The sequence below is a fragment of the Schistocerca gregaria genome, chromosome X (genome assembly GCF_023897955.1).
Source record: "Schistocerca gregaria isolate iqSchGreg1 chromosome X, iqSchGreg1.2, whole genome shotgun sequence".
NCBI classification, from domain to species: Eukaryota; Metazoa; Arthropoda; class Insecta; order Orthoptera; family Acrididae; genus Schistocerca; species Schistocerca gregaria.
In genome coordinates this window covers 292897971-292922160 of record NC_064931.1, presented here as the reverse complement: position 1 = coordinate 292922160, position 24190 = coordinate 292897971, and the positions used below count along the sequence as shown (strand labels likewise).

Here is a 24190-nt window from a genome sequence, read left to right as displayed (position 1 = left end):
AATGAAAACTATTACTGTCTGACTTTTACTAAAAAAGGAATGCACAATTTTTTTATGTTTATTTCTTTTAGTGTGAGCTTTACAGTCACCAACTTTGGAATTAATTTCACATTTACAATATTTGCAAGATGCTCATGATTTGTTATTAGCAACTGATTGAAGCCAGCCCATAAAACTGCATGAACTTTCAGCAATTGAAAGCATCAAGGCAACTATATATCCAGTGATCTGATCATGACAAACAAGAACAGTCTTACTGAATTACCAAGAAAAGAATTCTAGTTTAGATACACTACACTGTTAGAGCAAGACACGGTGATCAGTTCCGTGTGTAGAGCAAGGGACTTTCCCTAGAGTTTTCATCTTGACACATGACATTATAGCAGCTTGGACACTGAGGCTCGAAGGTGACTAATCTGTGGGTATGATGAAATAACAACTGATTATGTGGTGTCCTATAAATGTTTTCTTTCTTTCTAACAACTCTATAAACTGTAATTAAGTATTTGAGTCTATCATTGCAGTGTACCTATTATTCATTATACTGTAAAGAAACTATAAAAGCTAAACTCTAAATTTTCATAGTAAAAAATGTAGGTAAAAGCTAAAACCAAAATTTTGTAACATTCAATCTTTTAAAAATGTCAGATTTAGCTACAGAGCCCATCCATCATTGTCAACATTGTTTGGCCTTAGGCACCCTCCGGACTAGGCTTGTGGACGGTTTTGTTGCCGAAGTGTGTATCTTCCCTCTTCAAATTCCAATGGTACCAATTCTTGGTCTCCAATATAATCAACCTGATCATCCAGTGTATCCCATTCTTTTTGGATACTAGGGCTATCAACTTCCTAATTTCCATCCTTGGGTGTGATTACCAGCTGGAATGCCCCCCACAGCCCTCTGCCATGATCTCTGGTTCTCCTCCCTGTGGAAGGTGCTCCCCATGTTTTCTCATGCACCTCCCCTTCGGTGGAGCCCAAGCCACAAATTTGGACCAATCTGTTCCAAGGTCCTAAAGTCGCAGTTGCCCCTCAGCGCCTTTTGGCATCTGTTATGTTCAGTTCTTCAGTAGTTCTGGATGCTACCCTCTTCTACCCTGACAGCTCTAAAACTGTGGATAAAACTGGATATGCTTTTATATCTCCTGGTGATCTGGCACACCATTTGTTGGCAGGAATATGTAGGATTTTTGCAGCAGAGCTGATAACCATTAACAGGACCTTCCATGTTATTAAATGGGCTTCCCTTGACCACAGTTTAATGTGTAGTGACTAAATGAGAAGCTTCAGACCATGTACCCATGATACTCTTTTGTCACCCTGTGGTGTGTGCTATTCATGACCTTTCCACTGAACTTAGTTATACTGGCTGCACAGTTGTCTTTCTCAGAGTCCCAAGTAATGTAGGTAACCCAGGGAATGAACTGACTCACTCTTTGACTAGAGGAGCAATTACTTGACCCCCATTCACCTTGCCGGCCCCAGGTGCAGGTTTGTGAGTGCAAATAAGGCCTCTCCCCACTCTGAGATGGAATGAAATCTGGTTGGCTACTGCCCCCTCTAATGAACTCTGCATTATCAGGGAGACTACTGCCGTGTGCCACTCTTCATTCCATTCCTCCCAGAAGGAATCCACCATTCTCTGTAGCCACTGAATTGGTCATACCAGGCTAACCCATAGTTTTGTTTTCATAATGAGCCACCCTCACATTGTTCATGTGGAACCTTACGGACAGTATTTCATATAATGGAGGAATGGCCCCTTCTCCTGGCCCTCCGTGCTAAGCATGGCCTTTCGAATTCTCTGCCTCCGCTACTGGTAGATAATTCACAGACAGTTGAAATGGGTCTCAGTTTTCTTGGTGATTGGGGTGTCTCCTGTGGGATGCTGTGTCTAGGGGATCTTTGACCCTACCTCTTTGACCAACTCATTCTTTCACCCCTCTCTCACTGTGTTTTAATTTCTTTTCGATGTGGTTTGTCTCCTTTTCTGCCACGCCCTATTTTCTATTTTAGAGGCAGCACTCTGGTTAATAGTGGGTGCTCTTTAATGCCTTGACTACATCAGGACAGGAGGGGGGCGGCTATGGGTTGAACGACTCTCCCGCATATAGAACCCCAGGGTGCCCATCTGCTGCCGCACCTACTGGTATTTGTCTCCTCTTGTTTTTGTTATTGATGGTCCAGCTGATGTTGATTATATTTTTAGCCATCTCGCTTTTACTGTTCTGGTTCTACCAACTAGAAGATATTGTTTCTCTGTAACTATCTTTGCCCTTTATCGGGCTGTCAGATGTTGGATGCGGTCTGAGGCTTTTCTCATCGTATGATGAGCCCTGGGAGACCCGTCATCTGCTCAGACCTACTTATCAGCCCAATACATACACTTCTTCATGAATTCTTTCTCAACTCTGGCATCAGCATTGGCTTCAATGCCTCGATCTTACTACTCCTCTGTACCTTCTTCAGTACATGTACTTTGCAGGCATCTCTAATTTTGGATGAACTACTCCTGGATCAAAGGACATTCGAATTTGCTGTTTAGCCCCTTAACCCTCAACCAACCAACCAGCAAATCATCAACTACATTCCTTCACCTTTGTTTTAATTTTGCTGATATTCTTCTTATCTTTCTAAGATGCTATCAAATCCGTTCAACTGATTATCCAACTTCTTTGTCATCTCTGGCACAGTTGCAAATTCATTGGCAAACCTCAGAATTTTTATTTCTTCTCCTTCTTTCTGAACTTCTTGTTGGTTTGCCTCACTGCTCACTCAGCATACAGATTGAATAACAGCAGGGAGAGGCTATAACCCTGTCTCAATCCTCCCTCAACTACTGCTTCCCTTTCATGTCTGTTGACACTTCAGACTGCAGTCTATTTCTGTACAAGTTGTAGATAACATTTTGCTCTCCCATTTTCTCACTGCTACATTCAGAACTTGGAAGATTGTATTCCAGTAAACACTTCCAAGGCCTTTATTTACATCTACAAATAGTATAAACATGTGTTTGCTTTCTTCACCCTGTCTTCTAATTTATGTCATAGGTTCAGTATTGCCTACATTTATTCAGAAACCAAAGGATCTTTCCCAATATTCATGTTGTTATATCATCTTGGATTTCTTTGGTTAAATTCAGTATCTCATGTTATCCAAGGATATCTACTGGGCCTTGTCTTATTGCCTATTTGATCCTCTGCTGCCTTCTCTGTTTCATCTCTTGAACTTGTCCATTTGTTTTCTGTTGTATCTGTTGCCCATGTTTCAGTCAAATGTTGCCTGTTTGCCTAATGCTCCCTTTGAAACTCAACAACCTATGGCTCTGACAATTTATCCAGGTTCTTAATTTGTTACCTTTCTACAATTTCTTCAGTTTTAATGTACAATTGATAACTAATGAATTATGATCTGAATCTACATCTGCCCCATGATTGTTTAGCAGTATTGCAACCTGCTAAAATATGATAGAGATGAGTGGTGAACGTGATTTACTTAAGTTGTTGAGGTGTAGGGCATCTTCGGAACTGATTTTTGTTCCCTGTGTGAAACAGGGTCACACATGAATGTTGATCATAGTGTGTTGTACCCTAAAAATTGAAATGATACTTTTTTAAACTAATAATCAGTGAATTATACAGTATGTATGTACATAAATACATACATACATAGTGCATGACTTGCGGAATTTTAAAAACTTACAAAGAAATATTCAACAGATGAGGATCACTCAAGAAGATCCACCACAAAAGTTTTGGCCAGTTATTTAGTAATTAACTTTTGAGAACATTTTCTGTATGATTCCTCAAATAGCAATTTTTTATATGTTGAGTTTTAAACCTTTTATTGCAGAAATAGTTTATGATGAGAAAGCAATGATTTGTCAAATAAAAGCTAGTAAGAGCCATCTGACAATGGATTTTTTAAAAATCTGTAATTGGTGATGGCTAAATGTAAATAAACTGTTTATGCCCTGGTTGGTTCCTATGTTTAAGCTATAATACCTATAATTCTACTACACCCACATTTCTCAAGATGTCTGTTTTCGGCCAGATAATGACTGTCTGCCCATATTCTCACCCATATATTGATGTTAAAGTAGACCTGATATTCATGGTCATGGGAGATATGATGTGGTGGGTGTTGGGCATATAGAAGATACCCTCACATGTGGATACGGCTTCACCAGAGCATCTAAAAATGTTTACGGAGTTGTCATTGGCTTCCTGTTGTTCTTTGAGATATTTACGAAACTGCAACTGCAGTGGTCTTGAGGACATTGGTTTAGAATTAACAAACAATAATGGGGCTACAGCTAGCCCAGGGATAAAGTCTGTTCAGTTTTAGTTGCAGGGAACCTCTGTCAGAAGTGAATTTGAGACAATGAACACTTTTTTTTCTGCAGTATATTGGCCAGATTACGTAGGTGCATATTCAGAAGCAGTAACTCCAGTCCTTTTATCAGATCTATCACAGTCCAAAAGCCTGTTGACCTGTTCAATATTTGTGTATATCATACAACTGATTAGACTGTTTCGTGAGAAACACAAGGTGAAAGTACAGCACAAGAAGTACTTTGCTCGGAACTAATCCCCATCTGTTAAACAGCATGTGCAAATACTACTTTTGCCCAAGTGAGCTGTTCTCCCTAACATGCATCAATGCCCTTCTATACTGAATTTAGTGATAATCCTACATACAGAGTTACATAAATAAATTTTGAGTTTTTAAATTGAAATTCGTGTAACAACCCACTCCTTGATAAAAAATTTCAGAACACTTTCAGAAAAAGATTCCAGTTACACTGTTTCCATAGCAGAAAAGACTTTTTTCAGATTTCCAGAAGTTTAACTTCAACAACAGTAATGAGGGTATGACAGAAATTGGGTTTGAATGTAGTAAATGAAGCATCATGAAACAGTAACTTAAATAGTGTGATTTACAGGATTAAAGGAAAGTACCTAGGATAATTCAATAGCCGAGGATAAGAAAATCTGGGATGACAGTGAGCAGTGCGTGTTGTAGCTACCCTCATATAACTGAATACTTTACCTACATGAACAATTGTAAGCCTGTAATGAATTCCCATAATCTGATAAAATGTATTTGTTTAAAGTGCCAGACAAACTCCATCTAACAATATCTTTATGTGGCTGAAGGACAGAGTTAAAGATATTATTGTGTTGATATAAATATTGGTTATTTTACATTATGCCTTTCATACATTGGATTCCACAGACTAACATTGCACATTAGGTAGTAAACATTCATACGTACAAGGAAGTGAGGGAAAGTAATGCATCAGAATTTTTGGTGTGCAAAGTCTTAAAGCTATTTAAATAAAACAAATATTGTTAACATTCTTCATCGTTGTTTTTCATGTCTACACATTTATTTCTCAAAATAGTCACCCCGACTAAAAACACATTTCTCTCGACAAGAGATCAGTTTGCCAGTATCATCACAGTAGAATGTTTGCTTTTGTTTTTGGAGCGACAGCTTCACCTCTGCTTGCACGCTTCACCATTATCAAAGTGAAATTCTCGAAGGTGTTCTTTAAGTTTTGGATACATTTGAAAATCCAATGGGACCAAGTTGGGACTGTATAGAGGATGATTGATGTTAGTGAACTCAAGGCACTGGGTTTTTGCCAATTTTGCAGCACTCGTGTGGGGTCTGGCATTGTCATGCTAAAGGAGAGGCTGCTCCATGTATGGACAAACTCTTAAAATAAGAACCCCAATTACAGTACACTGTTTCTCACGTACAGGCATAATTGTGTTATGCACTACAATGTTACACGCTTCAATTCGGAGCCCTCTAGCACAAGCAGCCTGCAAAATATGTAGACATGAAGAGTAAAGAGTGTAGAATGGTAGTAACATTAGTTTTATTTAAAAAGCCGTAAGGGTTTTCACATAAAAAATTCAGAGGTGCTATTTTTCGGCACGCCCTAATACTTAATTGTAAGAACATTGATTAAGCCAAGGGGCATGCCTGGAACAGTTTTTCGAGTTTAGACCTACTATTGTTGGGTTTCTAAGCAAAAAAGGAAAGCAAGAACAAAAATTAGAAAATCCAGAGTGGATTGCAGACCTCTCACTTTTCAGTGGGCTGGCTGCACTATTTTGTGTGCAGTAGGAAGTGATCAATTTACAATGTAGTTCACATTTTAAAGACTAATTCTCTTACGTTAGAACTATCCAAGAGTTCTACATTGTTTTCCTTGAGAAGAGTTTCCACGTCTCCATAATGAGGTTGACAAACATGATATGATGTTTCAATCAACATGTGTGCGCGAGAGGCTTTTTTGGATTGTGGAATTAATTCAGCCATGAATACATGACAATGCAAGTGACAAAAACCTGCGAAATTGTCTATGTCTTGGTGTATGCCAACAGTTTGTACCAGATATAAATATTATTATGTCTTCAGTGCTCCAAAAATAATTAAATTATACAGAAAACTGTTTTGTTTATGATTTGTGTTGTTATGAAGTACGAAACTGAGCTGCCTACAAGACATTTAGTGTTCCTTGCATTATTGCATTGCCATCTAAAAGTGTTGCATTCAGTTTACTCCTCTGCCCCCCTCAGAGAGCATGGCTGTGATAGTGGGAGAAGTGTGCAGTCAGGTGACAGAACTCCACAAGTTAGTGAGAGCATTGCACATGTGACTGTCCCTCATGTAACCTAGCATCCAATACAATTTTCAGTCATTTGAATGCTTTGCTGTTGATGCTCTCATTGTGTGGCACCTGTTCTTGTGGCAATTCCTGGAACATTAATATTTTCACTTGTACTGTCAAACATTTTTGGCAGAATCAATATTTTTCATGAGATTGTTGCTGTGTTCTTACAATATTTGCAAAAAATTCATGTTACTCATTTGCAAGATAGCAAGCAAATGAGCTCCATAGCAGTAGCTAGCATTGTTTCCACTAGCCATTGGGCCGACACTACCTGCTCCGAAAACTTATTGCTCAGGTGCAGCTGCCAAGGACTGCTCGAAGGTCAAAATAAAACTAGTTGAATATGAAGTTCTGTATGCTTTAACTGCAACCCCTTCTCGGAAATTTATTTGCAATCCCAAATCTTCCTTCACCCTTTCTGGTCACACCTCTAATGAAAATGTTAATAAATAAAATACATAGTGCAGTATTTTGATTTATTTGCAGTGCAGGCAATGTAAAAACTTAAAATGGGGGAAAAGTTTCTGTGTAAGGACTCAGTCCCATGACCCATGAATTACTGTCGTGTACTCTCTCCGCTGCACCAACCACTGCCTGAAAACTACACCAACATAAACAGCTTGTGCCTCGCACGACATGTGCCAAAAATGACACATTTTCTAAATGCCTGGCCATCTGGAGCTGACACTTGTCACTTTTGTTTCTGACAAAGCCTTGCATATGCCATAAATATGGATGAAATGAGTGGTGATTAGTAACAGTGGTCTCCTTGAAAGTAATACTTAGTTATGTAGTATGCATATGATGTAAAGGGTAGATTTTGACTGCCTTTTTAAATAAATGTGTTTTAGTTGTCTTTCTCATGTCATTGGGAAAACATTATGCAGTTTTAATCTCTGGTAGAAAAGCATGTTTTCCACAAATGATAGCTGTATGGACTCATTTGGTGCAGTGATACTATCCATATTCTTAAATATTGCCTTACAGTCGGCCATGACTTTTACTTATTGATTTTATGACCCTCTTTCGTAGGTTGAAAACAGTGTCCACATTTTGTGCATTCAGTCTCCAGAAAAGGATCCCATAGCTAAGAATTGTGTGTTCAGAGGAATAATACAAGGTGATTATAATTAAAGTTAAACTTTCAAACTGCTGTAGAAATAACACCACTGATGGGGTCGAATTGCAACGGAATATTATCGGAGAAGGGGGAAAAGTATGGCGGCAAAAAAATAAATAGTTACAAAATGTAGCAATAGATTGTGCTGTAAGCATCATAACTTAATAGTGGTGGACTACAAATGACAAATGAATCGTAGAACAATGCCTACAGTGTACATTTGACATTAAACGAGCTGTACTACTCAGTGTACATGGGTGTACAGATGTGATACTGTTAGTTATGTAAGCCCATCCACCACAGTAAGGTAATATCACATCAGATGGGGAAAATTGGTTTTTAATTATCCTGAGGCCAAAACCCGCATAAAAAGCTTCATTCAGAATCGAATCGGATTAATAATTTCATTGTGACTGGTGCAAAACATGTTCAGTATGCTGTCCAGCATTTTCTGCAACAAGCTGAAATCGAGAAACAGCATGTTACACAACTGATTGAAGTGTTTCTGGGGTCACTTTCAGAACATGTTGCTCAATGCATGCCTTCACTGCAGCTAAGTTTGCTGTTGGAACACTGTACACATCATCTTTCAGACAGCCCCACAGCCTGTCGCATGGATTAAGATCAGGTGATTGGGACAGCCAGGCTGTAGGGAAAAGGCAGCTGATAATTCCAGCATTTCCGAAATGGCACTTCAGCAGCTGCTTAACTGGATTTACAGTGTGCAGAGGTGTGCCATCTTGCATAAAATGATCACATCCATGCTGTTGGAGAGCTGGAATGACCTGGTTGCGCAAAAGATACTCATAACGCTTACCAGTAACAGTACAGGTAACAGGACCGGAAGCACCTGTCTCTTCGAAAACATATGGCCCTACGATAAATGATGCTGTAAACCTGCACCACACAGTGATGTATTCAGGGTGAAGTGGTACTGGTTGATTTGCGTGTGGGTTTTCAGTTGCCTGTATTCAACAATTCTGTGTATTGACATATCCTGTGAGATGGAAGTGGACTTTGTCTGTCCACAAAATCTTCCACAGCCACACTTCCATGCAAGCAAGAAATTCAAAAGCAAAGGTCTGTCTTCCTGACTGATCAACAGGAAGCAAGTTGTGCACATGGGTGATTTTGAATAGATACCAAAGGAGGAGGTTTCGTAGAATTTTATGCACTGTGCTCATGGGTATGCCCAATGTTCGGGCAATTCTCCAAGCACTACACTTTTGCACACCACCATTTGTCCCCTCCTTCATTGATGTGGCCACTGCTCCCACTGACGTCGAGTCAATTTGTTTCCTCCCTCTACCAGGTTGCACTCCAAAAGAACTGTTTTTTGAATTTCCGAATAATTTTCTCCAGACCCATGGCAGTCGTTGGACCAACGCCTTTTTTCAAACCATTCAGTGTCCGGAACATCTGCAGAGTGATGTATGCACAGTCATCATTCTTGTAATACAGCTTTACAAGCAGAGCGTGATCGTGCATTGAGAGAGTCATGACGAATATCGCAGACGCGCAAAGGAGGAAAAGCCATGTACCCAGCATGTTTATACCAACTTCAGTGGGTTGTGCACATGACAGGCTTTTTAATTTATATATTCTGACACATACAGCATCATCTATTGATCAAGTTTCACACTGCTTTTTCTTCTTCTGCAATATGTTTCCTCCCTTCTCCGATAATATTCCATTGCAATTTGACGGAATTCTGTCCAGTGGTATTCTTTCTGCAGCGGTTTGAAAGTTTAACTTTAATTATAATCACTCTATATGTCACCACAAGACACTGGTTGTTGCACAATGAATGCTGAGGACTAACATGCTGATAATACTGTTTTTGTCGGTAACTTCATGTGTACATTCCATATCAGTTAACAACCTTTTTGTGTGTGTTGCACAGTCCATATAGATTTGTCATTTATGTTTAATATGATAGCTGTTATCCCTCATCAACCTGAAATTCATACCATTTGTTTTCTTTAAATTCAGTGTTAATTACAAGCCGCTCAGTTATAAACATTCTTCAGGGTTTCATTTGCCACCTCAACTAGGAGAGCAGTCACTAGTAGTGTTTTTCTCCATATCTTAGATTGTTTGGAAAGCCTTAGATATATATTAAGAACATAATTGGCTCCAATATACTCCCCTGATGAGTACCTGTATTAATGTTTCTGGTGTGATAATTGTTTCACTGCCGATCGACGACAAAGGCTGGAATTTGCATGGCAGTACTGTAACTGGATGTCCACTGAGCTGTGACAGGTGGCATGTTCAAATGATCTTATTTTATCTTCTAGTTAGCAGATGGTTGCTGGTGTATATGACATAAAACATCTGAAAGAAAGCACCCCACAAAAATTATTGGAAGGATCCAGGCCAGAGGAGGAAGTGCTGAGGTCTGGGAAAGGTTTTTTTGTGGCATTCCCTGGGTGATCTCATCAGTCTCAAATGAACAATATATCAACACAAGTATGCATCTATCCTTTGGGACCACGTCTGCCCCTTTCTGCTGTTTGTTTTTGCTTGGCACAATGACATTTACCAGCAAGACAACACAGTGTTTTGCACAGCTCTCTCTCTCTCTCTCTCTCTCTCTCTCTCTCTCTCTCTCTCTCTCTCTCTCTCTCTGTCTGTGTGTGTGTGTGTGTGTGTGTGTGTGTGATTTCAAAGAGCGCCAGGATACGTGTGTACTGTACTGCCTAGCCACCAAAATCTCTGGATTTAAACCCAATCAAGAATCTGTGGGTCATCTTGATTGGGATGTTTGCGTCATGGATCCTCAGTTGAGAAACTTTGTGCAGCTGACCACGTCAGCATGGCTCCACATCCTTGTCAGTACCTTTCAGAATCTCTCTTCCTGCAAGTCTTGCAGCTGCCCGTACTGGAAAAGGTAGTTATTCAGGCTTTTGACAGGTGGTCACATTAATGTGAGTGGGCAGGGTAGCTAATAGCAGAACCAGATGCGGACCTTGGAAATGTAAACCAAGTTGTACCTGCCTTCTCACTGTCACTTATATCTTCTACAATATCCTTGTAATAGAAACTATGTTGTTATATTAAAAACAAAGATTCCAAGAATAATGATGGAAAGTACAAGAATCCAGCTGTATCCTATAGTCCTCTTGCTTTGTCAGTATGATGTAAATCAAGCATTGATAAGTTTTGTGTTAATCTAATATTCACACTATCCTTAAATGAGAATGTCTTCACCCTTGCTATTTTTAAATGTTTTTGACAATATCACAAATCTTTTTCAGGTTATTCCACTTGGGGACTTTGCCCACTCTTGCCAAGATGACATAGTTTGCAAATCAGAGATTGAAGATGTACCATATTTTAATGCACCAATATATTTGGAGAACAAGGAGCAAATTGGTAAAATAGATGAAATATTTGGCAGTATTCGTGATTATTATGTATCCATAAAAGTTACAGAAGGGATTAATGCTCACTCTTTCAAGAAAGGTCATAAGGTAAGGAGAGCAAATTTGTTTTCACTATTCTCTCTCTCTCTCTCTCTCTCTCTCTCTCTCTCTCTCTCTCACACACACACACACACACACTATTCCTTATAATGATGATAATCCAAGATGTTACTTACTAATCAAAAAATAATTAAGTTTGTATTCTTAATAGTTCAGATTCTATTGTGATTTTATAAAGTTTTATATTTAATGTAAAACTGCATGGCAATTTTTTCATGACAATTTGAAAAATATGTGGCATTAAAAGGATTAAGAGTGGCTTTGAGTTATGGTGGGAGAAATAAGCATGGTAGCACTAATGTCATGAACTGATTAGGGAACTGCAAAGTAGTTATTATGCAACCCTTCACGGAAGCTTTTTTAGTGTTGAGGCACACGTAGCACCATTGTTAACTGAGCAGAAACCACTCCCTAATTGGCAAAAATACGTTAACATTATGTCTTACTGCCTCTAATAGGCAGTATGTTCCTCAGTCAAAAACATTTAAAAAATGTAACAATTACCATTTAACAGCAGATGTTTTTTGGAGTGAATATTGTAAACAACTTGCAAATTTTTGCCAATAGTTGAGGGTGCTCCTGTGCAAAATAATTCTGTCACCTACACAGTAGTTTGCTGAACAAGGAGCCACTGGTGTCAGCTCTCATGTTCCCCAAAAATCCCTGATGATGTTTGACCATTAACTGAAACAAAACTTGATAGTGGCATGTTCAGTTTTCGTACGGGGATGTAGCCCACGAACAATAAACATTTATGCCTCCCTAGAAGTGAATTCAAACTGAAGAAAATTTCACCCTGACAACTTCTTGTTCGCAGTATCCATTTTGATTAAGAAAGAATGCTGCTACTAAAACCTGTAAAAGTAATGACATGAAATTATGTGGCCTACTAGTGTACATTTTGTGTGTGTGTGTGTGTGTGTGTGTGTGTGTGTGTGTGTGTGTGTGTGTGTGTGTGTGTGTGTGAGAGAGAGAGAGAGAGAGAGAGAGAGAGAGAGAGAGAGAGAGAGAGATAGAAGTTGAGTACCTTTGTATGCTACCTTGTTTGTTGATTATCATTTGATAATGAGGCAGTAAGTTCTAATTGCATGCATTTTTTACTGTCTTAGGATATTTTTTTTGTAAATGATTAGAATGATTCTAATTTGGCTTTTTATCTTCCATTTGTTTTTACCATAAAACTAGGGTTGTTTCCTATCCTAATGCCGTTCTTGAAAATAGAACAAACTTTTCTACATACAAGATACGCAGGAAATGAGATGAAATATCAGTTTTTGCGTACACCTGTTTTCTGTCGAGGGTTTTACAAAATTGAAAAAAAAGGAGAAACCTGTTTAAGTGCATTCCATGATCTGGCTTCCGTTAAAAAAGGGTTCATCACCAGCAAACTCACTTGCCAATTTTCTAGGCACTGAATGAAATAGCCATGATTCCTGTTTTTCCCAAACTGCCTATGTGGCATTTAGATTATGAGTACATGGCGATAGACGTTTAGTGTGCTGTCAAGACATGACTGAAGGAGCTTAAAGTAAAGGTCTTTTATAAAGGTAATCAATCCTGAATGTTCTGATTGGGTGATGATGTAATAATAATAATAATAGTTATAAACATTCAGCACACAAATTTACTTCATTTAGGACACCCAATTAATGACAAAGGAAATGAGAAGACATTTTTCATGAAATGTTTCAATGAGTTGATTCGTGAGAGCAGATTTTTCTTTCAACAAACATAATTTTGTGTTTATTTGTTATGCTGTGCTCAGAATATAGTGATTCATCTAAAGCACAATTGTTTAGTGATTCATCTAAACCACATTTTTTTTTAGTGTGCAATCACTGTTCTACACATTTGGAAACTGTATAGGTTAATCGATTCTGTGGCTTTTGCACTGGCATGGAGTGTCAAAAATTCCAATGACCCTGAAGGTAAGATTGTTCTTAAATGAGTGCAACATCTATTTTTATCTTTGTGCGTGGTTGGAAAATAGTTCTTACGCCTTGTCTGCTACCTGTTTAGCTAGCTGTGGCCCTGTGAGAAACAGGGAGTGTAATAGAAGAAACATCTCAAAATCCAAATGGTCCTTATCAGAAACTGTTGTAGCTTTATGTATCAGCATATTTAAAACCTCCATTTTGTGACATGGTTGGGGAAGGCTTTACACACTGAGAAATAAGTCAGTGTATGTTGCCTTGAGGTATACAGAATGGGCAGCTGCGCATATGATGTATGGTTTACTAAAACATCCAAAAATGGCAACTTTCCTTCTGTTTCCAACTCGAAAGTGAATTGAGTGTTAATGTGCATGCTGCTAATATGAATGAAATACTGCTGAAGAACTTTAATGTGTTACCAGATCATAAATATGTCATCGATATAATGATAAAATGAAGATGAAAGAAAGTGTCAGAATCAGCCTTTTAAAGGGCAAAACTTTTTTTTTTTAAAAAAAGGGAGTGCATTTAAATGTAATTTGTTAGATTATTTATCATATGCGCACAAAAACATTTAAGATTTGAAAAATATTGTAGTACTATTACTATCAGTTTTTATGTTCAGTAAAATATCAACCACAGTCCATTCTGTGGAAGTGCTGCATTTGTGGTTCATGATTTAAGAACTTTGTGATAAGGATTTTTATTAAAATAGCAGTAAATAGAAGAAACCAAATCTTTTGCTATTGCATACAAATACATAAAATGCATACAAAATATTCATACATAAAATCATAAATCGTATTTGTTATGTTGTGTAGTTCTGCTGGTGGAAGGGCTCAAAGCATTGTCTGCACAAAACTACATTGCAAGTTATGCATGCTAACTTACTACATATAGGTTCGCTTCATGTGCTGCAAATGCACACCACTTTGATGTACCGGCTGCAGACGTACTCTGTCACATTACTGAACTGCATCCCTTGGAATCCTGTAGTTCATTTATGAAATTTTAATCTACTAATTACTATTTTTGGGCTGGATGTTGGCCCCTGTTTGATTTTGAGCAGAAATTTTTAGTTAGTTCACTGGCTAGAATATTTCTAAATTTTATATATGACAAAGGTGTAGTATTCCCAGCAAGAAAGTTAATGTCTTTACAAAGTGTACATACATTTGCTGTTGCTGTCACAGTGAAGTAATTGGAAATTTTCATCCATCCGCTCCTAGACATGCAAGAGAAAATGGTGAATGGTGCTGGTCAAATTTATCCACCCCTCCCATGTAGCTGCTGTATTCTGCAATTGATGTAGGACAAGAAACACATTCCTTTTTTCCCCTTTCTTGTTTTGTCTGCTTACAAACATTGTTTCCTCTAGATTATGCATATTACTACAAAGTATAACATGTTTCTTTCCTGTCTCTCCACTTGGAAAGAGAAATGTCACTTGCCATAGCAAATCTAACTCCCCAAGTTTCAAATTTTTATCTGCTCTTGCTATTCCTTTTGGAAAAAAAATTTTTGTCGGTAAAATGGTTCCACATCCCATTCATAGCAGTTTGACAAAAGTGGTAAATTAGCAAAAAACTATCAAAACACACAGTATCCTCCATTGTGAAGAGACAGAGAGAAGGTGAAAGAAAAAAACAAATTTCCTAGTGGTACACTATCAGCTTTAGTTTTTCTTTAATAAATTTGAGTGTTAACATATAACATCTATAAACACTCCATATTATAAAAATTATGAAACCCCATTTTATAGGTTTAAGCGGCATGTATGGCTTCAAAGAACTTCATCCCTTGGAAGCCACCATACTTTTGTCAGTTGATAAATATCTGCTGGGATTGAAGAATTACCATAAAAACTTTATTCAAATGCAATAGCAGAAGTCTTACATTGTATAATATGACATAGTTAGATTCATTTCTTTTTGGTGTGTTGTTGTTGCCATTTAAATGAATGTGCCTCAGGATTTTCAAAAACCTTCTCAGAGTCATCATGTAAGCAATTCTAGAAATGTGGAAGTTGGTGTCTGATGACCAGTAAAGACTACTACTAGCAGCTAGGCTATGAAAATCCATTACTGCTAGCATCTCTAATAAAGCTTTCAGCACTGCTTTTAGGTTTAATGAAGTTCCATGCTATGATGCACACTCGTTATTCTAAAACCATCATATCAAGAAATTTCTCTGCGAAAAATTGCAAGAAAGTATCTAGAGGAATGCAAATTTACAGGAACTCCTGGACTAAATGCTAGGAAAAATGTTTTGTGTGTTATATTGACATGGATTCATTCCCTGCTTAGAAAACTTCAGACAATACAGCAAAACTACAGCCATATATTAGAAATTTCAGAATCTGATTCTGAACTAGAAATATGTACCAATACTTTATTGTTTGACTGAACTTCGTCAAAACTCAGTTGCGGTTGCTGGTCACTGGTGTGCCTCTGGAAGATCCCAGTAGAGCATCCTCCACATATGAATTTCCTCGTTGCTCAGACTTGGAACTGATGTCATGGAACACATCTTCAAAGAGAAGCTGTTCTGTCTCAAAAGGGCTAAGACCTGTTTTTCCCCACAACATTATTACCTAAATAGTAAACAAATATTATTTATACACTGAGGTGACAAAAGTCGTGGGATACCTCCTGATATCATGTCGGACCTTCTATTGCTGGCGTAGTGCAGTAACTCAGCATAGCGTGCAGAAATACTGAGCCAGACTGTCTCTTTAGCCATCCACAGTTGTGAAAGTGTGGCCAGCGCAGAATTTTGTGCACAAATTTACCTCTAGATTATGTCCCATAACTGTTTTATGGGATTCGTGTTGGGTTACAGAGGTGGTCAAGTCATTCGCTTGAATTGTCCAGAAAGTTCTAACAAATCGTGAACAGTTGTGGCCTGGTAACAATTCCATCATAGTTTGGGAACGTGAAGTTCATGAATGGTTGCAAATGGTTTCCAAGTAGCCGAACATAACCATTTACAGTCAGTGATAGTTTTAGTTGGACCAGATAACCCAATCCGTACTGTGTAAACATACTCACACCATTATGGAACAATCACCAGCTTACACAGTGTCTTGTTGACAGCCTGGGTCCTTCGCTTCATGGGGTCTGTACCGCACTCAAATCTTACCGTCAGGTTTTACCAACTGAAATAGGAACTCATCTGACTAGACGATCCCATATTGTCAGGGGCCCAGAAGAAGCACTGCAGGTTATGCCTTGCTGTTATGCAAGACACTTTGCAGAACTGTCCTAAAACATATATTCATCATATCTCCCACATTGATTTCTGCAGTTATTTCACACAGTGTTGCTTGTCTGTTTGCAGTGACAACCCTATGCAAACACTACTGCTCTTGGTCATTGAGAGAAGGCCATTAGCCACTGTGTTGTCCATGTTGACAGATAATAGCTAAAATTTGGTATTCTCTGCATGCTTTTGACACTGTGGATCTCGGAATATTGAAATCCCTAACAATTTCCAAAATGGAATGCCCCCATGCTTCTAGCTTCAACAATCATTCCATGTTCAAAGTCTGCTAATTGCTGTGTGGCCATAATCACATCAGAAACCTTTTCCGATGACTCACCTGAGTACAAATGACAGCTCCGTCAATGCACTGCCCTTCTATATCCTGTGTACACGATACTACCTCCATCTGTGTATGTGCATATTGCTGTCCTATGACTTTGGTCACCTCAGTGCATCACAAAGTTGCAATTGTTATACAAGCATGTAAAAATATGATACAGAAGCAAGAATGGTGATTAAAATTATTTACTGAATCCAATAAAAAGTTTTTAAACTATTTGCTAGAAGTGTCAAGTAAATACCTCATTTCACAGTGATTAACAGTAAATACAGTTAAACTGGAGGCAGATTATTGTTAATTATCTATACTTCACTATAATATAAGAAAGGGATTTAATTTTATAAATATAAAGACCTACAAGCAAAATTGGGACACAATCGGTGAACTGAAAACTGAGACTGCTTTGAAGCTACTTTATCAGCCACAAAGTACAAGTGATTATATCTGTTGGCAAAACATTGTAAGCTCATTAAGGTTGCTTTGTTGGCCACAGGCTGTTCCCGTGCAGGAATTTATAAAAGGTTTTCCAGATGATGCCAGAATGACATGTTAACTGATAGTAGACTGATTGTTGCGCATTGTGTGAGGTCATCACAGCAGCAGTTACGTTAATCAGTTGCTGATTATGAAGACAGTTGAGATTATCGTCAAAAGCTAGCGTTCTTACTTTGACACTGCAAGATAAACAAAACCTATTTTATTCAAATAGGTTGTCATGAAACACTTTCGTTTCCATTTTTCTTCTTGGTCCAGATCAGGATGCCTGAATCATTTAAATAAGTCTGTAGACTCTTTGCATGGACAGTTTTTCATACTTTTCAATTAATTTTAGTTTGTAATAATTATATCAGCACAAGTGTACATGAAATACTGTTGTGTTCCAGTGTTGTGTAAAATTCTATTAATTTAAAGGAATTTCATTCCTGTAATAGCATTCCCACAGGGAATAGGAGTTTACCAGGAGGAATTCCTTCAGCCAGGTTTTAAAATGTAATTTTCTCATTAACTAAATTCAATTCTTGTAAGTACTTACTGAAAATGTACATAACAGGCTGCTGCACACTTTCTACAGCTGATTTTAAGGGACCAATGACTGAACTGCAGCCGAGCCGTGCATTTTGTGGCCTTGAATTTAAACTTGTGTGCTAACCTAACCACAACCTCATGATGTGCAATGTATCCGAAAAACGGTGATCAACATTTTGCGGCAGAGCTAAAATCACGATCACTATGTTTATGACGTTAAGGGTTAACATGTAAGAACTAACTCAAGATAGAAATATTTCAGTTACAGCACTAAAAGCAAACTGTAATTTCTCACTGTTACTGGCTACACAGGCTGCTGTGTTACCAACTGATGAGCAGTCCTGGTTGTCTCTTGGTTGCAGATTATAGGTGACACAACCAGATTCCACACAAAAAATGAATGAAAGGAAGAAAGTCAGAACAAATAGAAAGGTCAATACGGTGATGAAAATAATATGGCAGAGTATTGCTAATAAAAAATTACAATGAATTGAATAAAAATAATTGTGTGTTCTGATTAGGTTTACAGAAATAAAAAAATTTCTTTGCATTTAATGAGATTCAAATGTATGACCTTCCACATGTCAGCTTTATCGCTAACCACTGCACTACGCCATTATACCCTGGGAGGTTGATGCATTTATGATTATGGTGCCAGTCACAATGATTAATTCCATCCTTCAAAAATTTGGCTTCATACTATGTGCTGTGAAGCCTGTAAAATGTAGTTGCTCTCTGTGATTATAATTACTGTATATGTGACCGTGGATCATGTCTTATGCAGAAGAATTGAGTAGTTGTTAGTTACTGTTGTGTATGAAACATCAGCATCTGTGTGTGTGTGTGTGTGTGTGTGTGTGTGTGTGTGTGTGTGTGTGTGTGTGTGTGTGGAGGGGATAATCTTGGGTGATGAAATACGAAATAATTGGAAGTGAACTGACTAATTGTGGCAATGTGGCAACAGCGAATGGTTCGGGCGCGATGTCGAGTGCTCTGATAGGAGGAAACCAGCTACAATGCGTGGAATTTCAGCTATCAGACTATAATAAGCATTTCCTTTATTCGTGTATACACTGGATAGATGCTATTGCCTCTCATAAACAGATTCATGTTATGCTGCTGTTTCTCAAACAGATTCATGTTGTCAACTGCAGTTATCATAAGCTAGTGTATGTACTGAGATGTCAATGTAAGAATCCAGAGCTTACTAAATAGAGATCCAGGTGAATTTTATGAGTTAATTCTGTGCATGATTCAGTTGTCTCCCAGCTACCCTCAGTGTCACAAATCTGTGTTTACCTTAACTAAGTGTACCCCCATTGCAGGAGAGTGGAATATCATTACAGATTTTATTGCAATTATGCCACTAAACAGTAGCCATAAGCCACAAGTCATTTCTCTGGAGAACATTGGTTTGCTGTATAATTTGGTTCCTAACCTGAATATGTAACATTTTCACTTGGATTAGTCATTAACTAAACAGCGTCTGGTTATCTACTACAGTTTAAATCAAGACAGGAATGGTCATGTGACAATTTTGAAACCAAAATAAACTTTGCACATGATTAGGATTACACAATTATACATGATCTGTGACTGTGATAGTTCAGTATTGTATGGATCCTCGACAGTGTGAAATAGAGCTTCAACCTTTCTTGGCATGGGACTGGAAGGAAATTTTTCAGAAACATATCCCAATCAGTTTGATGAGACTGGGGGTCAATGAGGAACAAGTTCCTGACAAACAATATTCAAAATGTAATTAATGACTGAAGTAAAAGTTACAACTTGTTGTGTAGTTGAGGCACTGGCTGGTTGATTGGCATGCAATCAGGGACCAAAACATTGCTAAGCTTTTGCACAATGTTCTCAGAGTTGACTACACATATAAGGGCAATAAAAAGTTTTCATTTGAGAGTATTGCTGCAGCATATAAGAACATAGTGCAACTCCAATGCGGTTATATAAGCTCAAACATGTAGGCAAGGGATTAGTGTAGTGTTCATGTCTTTCCAACTTGCAAGCAGTAAATATGGAATTGTGAACTGTGGGAACGTTACTACCAAAGCGTTAAAGCAGGACGAACGTGCTGTTAAGTCTTTTCTGGGCTGCCAAAGGACAAAAACTGATAGACATCCATTTTTTGTACTGATAACTCTGTATGCATCTGACTTCTTCACACAGCTGGACACATTGTTTTACCATACGTGTATCTTCAACCTTGTTTTTTGATGTGATGATCGCCTTAATGCTTTAGATGATTTTGGCTTATTGGCATACTGATTCTGGACTCAGATTTGAATGGAAACTATTTATTGCCCCTTATATAACCTGTCACCACCTCCCCAACCCACTTCTAACATGTGACACGTGTGTACAGTTTTAATAACAACAACAATAAAATATATACAATGCTTTAATATAATAGTAATAAATTGTTTAAATTTCATAAAAATCCAAAATATTTCAGTGTATTGTTATTAATTTGCTTGCTGCAATAAACAGTAAATTGCAAAATCTGACAACATCATATAAAGTGTCAGAAAGTTCAGACAATCCATGCAAATGACTGAAGAGCAAATGGTTGCAAGGAGTACCTATTTCTTGGAACAATGCAGCTTGCGGTAAAACGACTATGTAATAGTTTCTGATTTCCATCTGTTTTTGTTGCAATCTCCAGTCTGAAGACTGGTTTTATTCAACTATCCATGCTATCCTATTTTGCATAAGCATCTGTTTTCATCTCTGCATAACTTTCACAACCTACATCCATTTAACCTGCTTACTGCAGTGTAATGTTGGGTCTCCAGCTACAATTTTTACCTCATAGAGTTCCCTCCATTAACAAATCGACAATTTGTTGGTCACTCAGGATTTCCTAAGTACCTTGCATTTGGTGGTAGCACATTTCACTTTCATAAATGCTTTTCTTCATACTGCCAGTCAACATTTTATATCCTCTCTACTTTGTGACCATTTTCAGTCTTTTGCTGCCAAAATAGCAAAACTCATTTACTGCTTTCAGTGTGTAAATTTTTTGCTCTATTTCCCTCATCATTGGCTGATAGAACTTGACTACACAGCATTACCCTTGTTTTACTTTTATCCATGTTCACTTTACACTGAGATTTCAAAAGTCATGGGATAGGGGTATGCACCTACACAGATGGTGGTAGTAATGTGTTCACAGGATATAAAAGGGCAGTGCATTGGGGAGCTGTCACGTGTAAACAGGTGATCCATGTGAAAAGGTTTCCAATGTGATTATGGCTGCACAATGGGAATTAAAACACCGAATGCAGAATGGTTGTTGGAGCTAGATGCATGGATCATTCCATTTTGGAAATCTCCACATATCCATTAGTAGATTGTAGTGAAATTTGACACTAATGGGCTGTGACAGCAGACCCCTGATGCGAATGCCTTTGGTAACAGCACAAAATAGCCTGCAGTGCCTCTTCTAGGTTCATGACCATATCGGTTGGACCTTAGATGACCAGAAAACCATGATCTGGTTGGATGCGTCCTGATTTCAATTGGTAAGAGCTGATGGTAGGGTTAGTGTATGACACAGATACCATGAAGCCATAGACCCATTTTGTCAACAAGGCACTGTACAAGCTGGTGGTGATTCCAAAATGGTTTGGGCTGTGTTAATGTGGAATGCACTGAGTCTTCAGGTCCAACTGAATCAATCATTGAGTGGAAATGATTGTGTTCAGCTACTTGTAGACCACTTACAGAAAACAATGATGGAATTTTTTATGGGTGACAGTGTGCCATGTCACTGGGCCACAATTGTTCATGATTAGTTTCAAGAACATTCTGGATTATTCAAGTGAATGATTTGATCACCCAGGTTACTCCTCATGAATCTCATTGAACATTTATAGGACTTAGTCGAGAGGTCACTTCATGCAAAAAAATCCTGCACAGGCAATAACTTTGCTATTATGGAAGGCTATAGAGGCAGCATGGCTGAATATTTCTCCTGGTAGCTTCAAACAAGTTGTTGAGTCCATGCCGAGTTGCTGCACTACACCAGGCAGGAGGTGGTCCGACACACTATTAATAGGCATTCTGTGACTTTCGTCATGTCAGTGTATAACATCTTTTCAAGAAACTTCATTATACTTTGTTGATCTTCCAAGTAATTTGCTGTCTGTGACAGAGCTACAATTTCATTTATAAACCAAAAAGTTTTAATTTTTTCTTCTTAAATGTTAATTTCCTTTCAGAGTTTCTCCTTGATTTTCTGTACTTCTTGCTCATTGTGTAGATTAAATAACATTGGAGATAGGCTACAACCCTTTCCAACTCCAGTTTCCCTTGTGTCCCCTTAGATGCTAAAAAGTCCTTCATTTGCTGCATTTCTGTATTTTCTTCTTCTGTCACCGAAATTCGATATCACATGTGTTGTGCAAGGATTTCAACTGGACCTTGTAAGTTTTTCTTATTTGGTCCTCTGCGGCATTCACCACATCTCTCAAAGCTACGAAGTTCTTGTACTGATAACTCTGTATGCATCTGACCAGAAGTCTATTCTTCCTGTCATCACACTTACTGGATCTCACAATATCTAACGTGTGTTTCTCTTTTGAAGTTCTCTAACCTACCTACCCAATTAAGGAAATAACATTCCATGTTCCATTCAGTAGAATGAGAGCTTTGTTTCTCCTGATGACATCCAGTTGATTAGACCTGCTTAGAGGTGTGAATGGGGGGACTATTTTACCTTCAAAATATATTACTCAAGAGGATGTTATCATTAAGGTATACAGTAGAGCTGTAGGTCCTTAATACATTCAGCAGCTCTAGTTTCCCTTTGCTTTCAGCCAATTGCAGCACCAAAAAGCACAGCAATGTCGGCCAATGTTAAAAGGCCAGTTCAGCCAATCATCCAGTCTGTTGCCTCTGAAGGTACTGAAAATGCTACTGCTCCTCTTCAGGAACCACGTATTAGTCTCGCCTCTTGACGGATATCTCTTTGATGCTCTTGTACCTATCATAAGATAGAAATTGCTGAAGCAGTCAGGTCATTCTGCAAGCTTCAAGAGTTTCACAGATTTCTATTTATTAAATAATAAAAATACTGCGTAATATGGAGAATATCTTTCCATTCAAAACTACTTTCCACACTAAGTTAATAATTCCAGTAAATTGCTTTGCAAAATTGTTTATCCTTAATGTAAATATTTTGTCATCTTGTCTCTTGTATCTTTCATTCGGTTTTGTCAAAGTATTGCAGTGGATGCAACTTCCGTTGAAAATGATGGGCATTATTTTTCACTTCTCCAGTGAAAAGTATTGGACATTGCATAAAATTTTGTTTTCTGTGTTTGTCTACAGTTCTACATTGACCCGGCAAAGCTGCTTCCTTTGCGAAGATTCCTGCCACAACCTCCAGGTGCTCCTAATCCTAGGGGTGGTAGAGGTGGCAGCAGAGGAGGCCGAGGTGGAAGAGGAAGTGGACGCGGTGGTTTTGGAAGTCGTGGTGGTTTTGGAGGACGTGGTGGAGGTCGTGGGGGTGGAGGTGGTGGACGTGGAGGGGGTGGTTGGGGTGGAGGTGGTGGACGTGGAGGGGGTGGTTGGGGTGGAGGTGGTGGACGTGGAGGGGGTGGTTGGGGTGGTGGTGGTGGACGTGGCGGTGGCGGTCGTGGGGGAGGTGGTTGGGGTCGCTAAGATTCTGTGTTTTTGACAAAGGAAAACACCCTTTTACAAATGTGATTAACTGGAGACCATAAAGAATTCTCATATAGAATGGACTTATAAATCATCTTTCCATTGACCATCAAAATGTAGACTTTACTGACCTATATCTTCAAAAAAAGAAAAGGTAATCAGTTGTGGAACTGAAGATATTCTACAATGAAACGCTGCTTATTGTGAAAACTGATAATTAAATATTTTAATTACATGTTAAACAAGTGTGTACTTTTTTCTGTGGCCAGTTTGTGTTACCTTTCATGCAAGGTACCTTTGTGATAAGAGCAAATACTTATTGCTAGAAAACTTTTATATTCTTTATTTATATCATCTGTGTCTGTATCCCAAAGGTTAGTAAGAGAAATAGGTCTCTATAAGATAAGAGGATTTCACTGTTGCAAAAATCTAACTTACACACTGGATTCCACACATCATCAGAGAAGTATTTCTGCCACGAAAATTCAGTAGATAAATACTGAGAACAAAAACATAGGTGTCTGTCAGACAAAAGGAAACAGATTTTGATAAATTAACATAAACAGTCATGTTGTTACTTAGCAGTGGCTAAGTGTAACTCAGTCCCTGAAGTGAAAAGCTAGAAGTGGTGAAAACTAATAAGCA

The 24190-nt window shown here is 38.3% G+C and overlaps 1 protein-coding gene across 1 annotated transcript in view; it reads left to right on the top strand.

The window, feature by feature from the left end:
* LOC126299275 (H/ACA ribonucleoprotein complex subunit 1) overlaps nucleotides 1-23780 on the top strand; it is a 109922-nt gene extending 86142 nt beyond the window's left edge. Inside the window, exons 4-5 of the mRNA XM_049991058.1 lie at nucleotides 11072-11287; nucleotides 23213-23780. Coding sequence (XP_049847015.1) covers nucleotides 11072-11287; nucleotides 23213-23545 — 549 coding nt within the window. The 3' untranslated portion in view covers nucleotides 23546-23780. The remainder of the gene's footprint in view (nucleotides 1-11071; nucleotides 11288-23212) is intronic.
* The last annotated feature ends 410 nt before the right edge of the window (nucleotides 23781-24190 follow it).